Genomic DNA, 8,611 nt, shown 5'->3' with positions numbered 1-8,611 from the left:
CACTAGGTGGTAGTGAAGAGAATCCTGTCACACGTGGTCAGTGCACAATTTAATTAGGTTTGTAAAGGGGAATCCCACAAGGATCTTACAAGCAAATAGCCTAGTGTAGCTCCCAGCTGTACAGTCGCAAGTGGATCTCTTGATTTTTTCTTTCCTTTTCTGCCCATTTCCATGCTATTTGTTCCTTCCTGAACAAAGCACGGTTGATAACTATACCTGTCATGTCCTCTCCTGAAGGGTGAAGTGCCTACACGAAACTTCTCTGGTTCCTTCCACCTCCATTACAGCAGAACCAAGACATGGTTAGCTAAATGTCATCTGCTGACATTTAAACAGCTTGGAGGTGAGGACTCTTTGGAGCCAATACTTTCATCTGATTTTTCTCTTCCACACTTGCCTCTGGGAGGTACCCTTCCAAATATAAAAATAATTTAAAAAAATGTGTTTTTTTGCTGCTAGTCCGGAAATACCTTGACAGGTTTAAGTAAAGCATCAGTCTACATCAAAGGTTCCAGGCAGAACAGGTATTTTGGGAGGACTTTGTAATGTCAGAGTAAACTGTCACTGAAATTCAGAGTAGAGCTCTCTTGTAGGTCCAAAGAAAGACTGGAGACAAAAGATAGGCTGAGAAAATTGTCTGAGCAATGCAAGCAGTGCTCCAGTTTGCAGTGAGAGCAGATGCTGGGTCTGCAAGGAGGAATGAATTTCTCCTGTGAATTCATCCCACTGCTATCCTGTAATGATAGAGCAAGCCTGCAAAATCATTTAATAGTCTAGTCACAAAGCCTGAGATGCTGGAAAGAAATTATACTTTAATTGCTCATCAGCTATAAATCATTTGTGCCAAATTAATGTGCTGGAAATTTTGCAAGATTGAGAAACTGGGAGCTATTTCAATATGAACACAAAGCAGGGATATTGTTTCATAGATACCAATATCAGTTTTACATCCTTATTCTCAGAAAAAAAAAAAAATATATAAATATATAATTAGGAAAGGCTCTTTAGTATCTAGACAAGGCTGAAGCTTGATTTATCTTGCCCTGCACTGATTTGAAAGGACTGAGAGGTTATTTTTTCTTCTTGCATTCACTCTGTTATAATGAATGAAAAAGGTAGCAGAAACAGACAATCCAGGCACTCAGGTCTGCACCACAGTAGAGTGAGGATTCCAAATTATTTGTTCATTATCGAAGCATTTCTGCAGGTCTTTCTGCTGTGCTGAGGAGAACAAAAGCAGAGAACTTACCCATTGTGCAAATCCTACCCAGAGCGTGGGGGTTTTTTCAGGCAGGGGATGTGTATGTGGGAACACCAGAGTTTCCCCCAAACTGACTCTGAGCGTGACTCCTCCCTTCTCCTCTCATATCCAAAGCTCTTGGATCTACTGAGATGGGCACAGGGACCGTGCACGGGGTGCAGGCCGAGGGCAGGCAGCAAACAGGGGAGGAAGTTCTTCCAGGTAGTCCAGCCTGAACTGGATGGGAGGAAAATTAATGCTCGTCATCCTCTCATCATTCCAGCACACCCAGCTGCCACCAGTGACCCAGCAGGGATCCCATGACCCAGTCAGGCACGGTACTTGGAGCATTTCCACCTCACAGTTGGTAAATCCGATTCTCAAACAGATGTCAGTGAGTGGGTAATGTGCTGATTATGTCGGGAGCTCTAAGGTCACTCCTGTCCACAAGGCCAAAGGGCTGGAAAATCAGGGAGGATTTGGATGCTGAAGTGACACAACCCAAATAACTTGTTTTGAAAGCATAAAGGTACAGGGGGAGAAAACCACAGAGTCCAGCACCATCTTAATAAAAGCATTGTTTAACTGGAGCACAGGAATCCTGGGCATTCCCTCCAAGACCAAGTAAACCTGTGTTGCATATGCAGCATCTTCCTGCTGCAGCTCCCCAAAACTTCAGGTGGCTGCAACACTTTACAGTTTCTTCTGTATTGACCAAGGAGCCAAGCTAGCAGGGATGAGGTGATGTGCCCAGGATTACACAACGAAGACGAACAGAGACGTTCCCTACCTTTTATCCTCTGTCATGACTGCACACCAGCCTAAGAGAATAAATGAGAGGGACAGCATGAAAATAATTTATTTATCCTCTAATAGAAACAAACCAAAGTGGCATCTGGCATCCCTGCAGATGCCATGAGAATGTCCCAATGACCCATTGTTTTTTGGAAGATTTTAACCAAATTCTGTTGAAGCATAGAATTTCTTCATAGTATGTTTTTAAAACAAATACCTATTTTTACGAGCCGCAGGCATTTGTTCTTCTATTTCTACTTGATGCAGTTAGGTCACCTCTAACTGTATGTTCAAACTGGCACACTGAAAGGGACAAGGAGTGGGAATGCACAGCTGGACTGGAACTATTGATCCAAGCTCTGCAAAGCCCCGCTTGCACAAAATTACTGCAAGTGAACTCCCGGGAGGTAAGGATTATACACGTGAGCAAAGCGAGCAAAAAGCGCTCGTTGTGCCTTTGGCAGAAACGTAATGAAGGGCTGAGTGAGGGTTTGGCAGCAGAAAACAGGGAGGAGAGAGACAAGACCAAATATAAATATCCACACAGCAGTTTCTCTGCCTGAGACTGAGGTTTAATATCGGGCTGGCAATAAGATGAAGCACGTTATTTTTATTTGGTGAAAGTATCTAGAATGTTATTTTCCTTCCTTAAAAACAAACAAACAAAACCCCAAACAAAAACCCCCCACATTTTGAGCATTTGATCCTATTGATTTTACTTGGTTTCAAAGATCACAAATTCAAAAACACAGCAATATCCAGAAACACCTGTGCATTTGATGAATTAACAGCGCAGTTACGAATTATTTTACCTGAAGGGTGCATTTACAACCCAACCCTCGTTCAGAGGAACCCCGCGCCACAGCGAACCCCCGGGAAGTCACGGCCTCCTGCGGGATGCGGGAACCAGCGCCGTGCCGGGGCAGCGGGAGCGGCCGCGGGCTCACTCTCCGGCCAACACCGAGCCGAGCCGGCTCCCGGCACCCCGCAAGCCCGGGGGAGCCGCGGGAAAGGAAACGCCGGCTCGGGAGTCGCGGCTCCTCGCCGGAAGCCCCCAGTCCTAAAATGCACCCGCAGCTCGCGCTGCTTTTCTGGCGGAGGAAGCTCCGTCCGTCCGTCCGTCCGCCCGCCTCTCTCCCGCCCCGCCAGCCGCCGAGGCTGCACCGACCCGGGCAGCGGCGCGGCCGGGCCCGACAAACAGCGCCGCGCGCCGCCTCCCCGCGCCCCACTGCGCCTGCGCGCGGCCGGCGGCGGCGGCACGTGAAGGTGTTGTGGGCACGTGACCCCGCGCGCCGCTGCGGCCCCGCCCCTCGGCGCGGCTCCGCCCCCGCCGTGCGCGAGCGCGGGCACGCGGCGCGGCCTGGCCCGGCCGCCCGGTGCCGCCGCCTCCCGCCCCCGCCCCGCCCCGCGTCGCCGTCGCCGCCGCCGCCGCCGCCCCGCCGGCCATGAGGCCCCGCCGGCGCCCCAGCGCGGCCCCGCGTCGCGGCTGCTGAGCCTCCGCCCGCCCCGCCGCCACCATCGCCCTTCCCGCCCGCGCGGGGACCCCCCCTCGGCTCCCCTCCCTCCTCGCAGCCGCCGCCATGTTGGGCCGGGAGCCGCAGCGGGGCCGCCACTGAGCCCCGGAGCCTGCGAGGAGGAGGCGGAGGAGGAGCCCGGGCCCGGCCGACCCGCAGAGCCCAGCGCCGGCCGCCCAGCCGCAGCCATGGCGGAGCAGACCTACTCCTGGTGAGCCGCGGGGCCGAGGCCGCGGGGGGGTCGGACCCGGCCGGGCCGAGCCGAGCGCGGCCCCGCGCGGGGACGGTGTCCCGGGCGGGGGGGGACCGGCGGCGGGGGCTGCGGCGGGGGCCGGGGCGTGAAGGAGCCGCCGGCGGAGGGGCTGCGGGCTGAGCGTTCGGCGTGGCTGAGGAGGGATTAAGGGGAAGGGAGGAGGGACGGGGCGGCCGGGCTGTGCGGATCCCCCCCGCCTTGCGCCGGGCAGCGGGAGAGGATCGCCGGCAGCCTCGGCGTGGCTGTCAGCCCCTGTCCCGGAGGGCTCCGTGTGAGCTGATCTCCGCACGGCCGGCGCTGCGATCCGCCGGGCCTGGAGAGGGACGGGAGCTCGTTCACGGCTGTGAGGCTGCGGGTCACCTCTGCCTAAAGGGAGATTTATGCCAGCGCAGGCTGGTAAGTCGGTGGCATGTGTGTGTGTTTTCACCTAGCGACAATAGGCTTGGTCTGTGTACAGGAAATGGAGCGACGAGGAAGAGACCAGTTCCTGTGGAAAGACATGAAGTATAGCAAATGAGAGGGCATTTTTTTCTGTGTCCTGACACTGTCTCGGGCCTAGCTGGCAGTGGATCAGAGATGGGGTGCAGTTTCTTCCTATAAATCTGGGGGGTTTGTACTGTTGTGGATCACAGTCAAAATACCTCAAATAATTTACCTGCGCATCATCTCTATTGACCTGACCACTGCAGCAATTTATTGTGATATTCTCACTGCATTTTACATCCAGTGATGTCATCCAGAGTTGTTTCTTAGATGTTTTTTTGAAAAAAGTTACTTGGTTTGAAATAAGTCCCTTATTTAAAAAAAGAGTTAAATCTTAGTTTTTGACCTTGGTACATGCTGAATGTGGAGAAGGGATTGAATATGCAACAAATATCCCTATTCTGAATGGTCCCATTACTTTTCAAAACTTGGAAGCGGTGGGGGTTTCTGTTCTGCCACATGTTGAGACTCAGGCAGCCCCTTCTTCCCTCTCCTGTCTCTTCTCTGTCAAGAACCAGTATTTGTATCGGTCCTCTGTTTTTTAGATTTTCTTATTTTGTTTCACAAGCTCCGTTCGGGCAGTGGTCTGGTTTGCTTTAACAGCAGTGAACAGACAACTCTGTTGACTTAAAATATTGTTTACGTATTGACACAGTAAATGAATATTTGTACAGATTTAGGCAGTTAAATGTGTCTTAGTGTGTTTTAATTGCAGAATGAAATTATCAATTCATAAACTCGGGTTTGTCAGCGTTCTGGAAAGAAGTAAATGAAACAAAATGTCAATTATATGTTATTCTGATCTTAACTCATTTGCTTTTTGAATGAGTTTTTTTGCCATGGTGATAGTCTAAAGGGAGGCTTTTTAAGGAAGGATTTGCTCTTCTGTAGGCTGTGTGTTTTAGGGGAATGAAATTGTGATTTAAGGTGTTCGCTGTGTGCTAGGTGGGTCTGAAGAGTGGAAGTTCTTTCTTACAGTACTGAGGTTGTAGCAGAATGAGGACATGATGCTTATGTCTTAAAACACTGTAATTTTATGTCTTTGTTCTCTTTGGTGTCCTCATGGATCTGAGGCTTCTGTCACTTTGCATTTTTACCTGTAATCGGCCTTGCCTGGGAGCTATGGGAGCAGTGGACAGAGCAAAAATCCAATTTCAGTCATGCTCTCTTCTTCTCTGTGAATATTTCATTACTTACACTTATAACAGCAATCTTGCCTTGGTTTATTTACAGCTGTGGTAATGCAGCTCAGCATAAAATTGGGCACTTTGAGGACAAATGTGCATTTTGTCCCCTGAGGAGACTGGTGCTCCTGTGCAGCAGAGCTGTGCAGAGTTGTGCCCAGGAGCTGGTGCAGGAGCTCACTTTGGAATTTGGCCGATCCCATCCTGTCCATTTGCCAGACCTGGTCCTTCTCCGTGTTGCAAAGGCAGCTTTCCAAGAACAGGTGTGTTCTGTGGTGCAGTGTCCAGCTGCTGTACACATACCTTATTTCACACCTGAAAATACATCATCTGACATTAAGAAAAATCCTTTCACACCCCTGTCTCTGCATGGGTGTAAGTTGGTTCCTGCCTGCAGTAGCACTTCCCTTTTGTCCAGGTGCATCTTTTTGTCCCTAACTGTCTGCATGTGTTGTTGAACCACTGTAGCTTCATAAGGTATGATAAAGGCTTACTGTGAGTTTAATTTTTTTGGGGAAAAAAAAAAAAAAAAAAAAAGCCTCAGTTGTGTTAAAAATACTTTGAAAAAAGGTACCTGCCAGCCATGATTAGTGGACATGAGCACTGGCAAACATGAAAAACAGGGCTTATTTCAGTAACTGACAGTCTTGTTAATGATGTTGTTTTCAAGAGATGAGAACTAATTCTTATATTGCTGCATTAATTGTTTTGTAAATATGAATCTGAGATTTTAAGGTAGGTTTATATATTTCTTTTAATTTCAAAGTGAACTGAATGCAATTACTTTCTTTTATTAAGATACTGTAAGAAGGAGAGGCTTATGCTTTCTCCCCATCTCTGTCAGTTTTAAATACATGAGTTATCTTTTGACACTCTTTTTGTAAGGTATTTCTTCTGAGAACTTATTTTTTCTTCACTAATGCCCACACCTATAACCATATGTGCTTTTATTTAACTCTGTTTTAGTGTCTTAACTCAACTTCCTGAGCTAGTATTTCAGATAGAGGTGTCTTATCCTGAAAGGAGGCTCTGCTGAGAATTTTGCTGGTGAACAAGAATACTGTCTTCCTGGAAAAACTAATTTTAATGTGAAATGTGGGATAAGTCCCAGATGGAAGTACTCTTTCAAGGAATATGGACTTTTTAAAAAGAAAGGGTGTTTGAATCAAATGCTTGTCAGTAGTGGGTAGAGAAACTTTCTTTGTTGAGCTCCTGCAATAATAGAAGGAAAGGAGAGCTGTGTATGCGATACTGCTGCGTGGCAAGGTTGTTCATGATTTTGTGGATTAAATAAGAGCTAAAATTAGTTTTCTGCAAGTGGAATTGAATGCGAGAGGAAAGAGGTTGTTGAATACCCATTTTCCCCTTCCTGTCTGTGCTCCAGCTAGAAAATGGAACTGGGTAGTGACAAAAGTTCCTGCTACAGCAGAGGAGAGAATAAGTATGGGCAAAGTAGTATATAGGGGGGGGTGTGCGTGTGAGGTTAGTAAATACCAAGGAATTTATCTCCAGGCACCAAGCTCTAGGAAGTATGACAGCAGATGAGTATGGAAGCAGCAGGACCTAGGTCATTACTTTGTGAGATACTTGGTGTGTCCTTAATTTCTAGCGTTTTGTGGTGATTTTATTTTTTGTGCTGGAGCCTGTTGAGAAGGCACAGCACCAATTCGTATCTTGTTTATCTTCAGTTAGTAGGTGTTTAGTGTTTTTCAAGGCCTGATGTAACACCCCCTCCCTTTTTACTGCTGGCCAGTCTGGCAATAGAGATTGCTTTGTTCTTCTTTTGCCCTTTGAATGCACAAAAGATTTTCACAGCTTCCTTCATTTGTGAAGAGCGAAGAAGGGGATTTCTGCACCAAAATCGAATGTGTTTTTAATATTTCCTTTCCAAGAGTGTCGCATAAGTAATATGGGTTACCATGCATACCCTCTCAGGATGGTGATTAGGAGACAGACTGGGAGAGCGAGCTAAGAACAAAAAAAGAAGGCACTGTATTGAGTCACTAATCTTAAAAACAACTGAACTCCCTCTTAAATGTTATAATCAGTGGGGTGATTCTTGTATTAGCCATCAAATGTTTCATGAGTTAAATGGTGGTATATTTAGAAGCTTCTCTTCATAATGCAAAGGGTGTGGAAATTAAATCTAATGATGTGTCAGAGTAATCAAACTACTGGGTTTTGGAATAAGTGTAAGTGCACAGTGCTGTCTTTGCTCCTGGGAGAATTCAAATTGGTTGGTGTTAGAAGTCTTTCTAGATTCAGAGGTCTGGGAATTTCTTTGATTGCAATTTAGCATTTAGCATGCTGCTGCCTTGAATTAAAATGCAGTTTCTTCCAGAAGACCCAGGTGGTGCTTTCAAGTCTTAGCTGGCTGGGTTAGGTGTGTATGTGGGAGGGCAGGGAGTAAGAGGAGCTACAGCTTGTTGACAGAACTTGTCAAGTACTAGTAAAATAATTTTTTGCATTCAAGATTTTTACTTGCTCGCCCAACAAGTTTAGGTTGGGAGACCTTAACTGACTAATTAAGGTGTTTTGAGGATGGGAGGCAGTTTACAACAGAAAATAAATAATTCACCTGAATTTTTAAAGTTTTGCACTTGATAGGCAATAGGTTGCAAAGCACACATAAAATTTTGTTGTGCTGCTGTCAAAAATCTGTTGTGAAATCCTGGCATGCAAACCAGGAATTTGGCCCTTAATCTTACATTTTTCAGGAACTGAAATTACCGGCCACATTCCATTTTAAGGATTGTTAGGAGCCTCCTGAGAACAAGGATGTCATTGTATGAATGTGCGTGAGTATCTGGCACGAGAAAAGTGACTTAAACCTCAGTAAATTTGAGAATTTCAGGTTTAGAGTTCCTGTGTTTGTCTTTCAGGACCAGTCTCCCTTCACTTGTTTGTTACTCTCCCTGGAGCTTTTGCTATCTCAGGCTGTGTATCGTGTAGACAGGGCAGTGTCTACAGGCAGCACTGGGCTGAAAGACAAATAAAGCAAAGAGCATAGGATTAGTAGAAGTTTACAGTTACTTGAATGTACATGTGTATAGTGACTGATTAGCACAAGGAAAAAAATCCTCCTGTCAATGATTGCTAATTGTAAGGCTGTATTTACTAATATATTCAAAATTCTCTTAGA

The 8,611-nt window shown here is 46.8% G+C and overlaps 1 protein-coding gene across 3 annotated transcripts in view; it reads left to right on the top strand.

Moving 5' to 3' along the window:
• Window positions 1–3,627: 3,627 nt before the first annotated feature.
• The window catches only part of SPPL3 (signal peptide peptidase like 3), a 55,825-nt gene continuing 50,841 nt past the window's right edge, over window positions 3,628–8,611 (top strand). The window contains exon 1 of one of the 3 annotated variants that reach the window (XM_040081148.2): window positions 3,628–3,760. In XM_040081148.2, coding sequence (XP_039937082.1) covers window positions 3,738–3,760 — 23 coding nt within the window. In that variant the 5' untranslated portion in view covers window positions 3,628–3,737. Of the gene's footprint in view, window positions 3,761–6,146; window positions 6,205–8,611 lie in introns of those variants that run through there. The other 2 variants (XM_040081149.2, XM_040081150.2) reach the window with 2 other exon arrangements.

This window comes from Hirundo rustica, chromosome 17 (genome assembly GCF_015227805.2).
Source record: "Hirundo rustica isolate bHirRus1 chromosome 17, bHirRus1.pri.v3, whole genome shotgun sequence".
In the NCBI taxonomy this organism is placed as follows: Eukaryota; Metazoa; Chordata; class Aves; order Passeriformes; family Hirundinidae; genus Hirundo; species Hirundo rustica.
The sequence above is the reverse complement of the archived record's forward strand: the minus strand, read 5'-3'. Positions and strand labels throughout refer to the sequence as shown.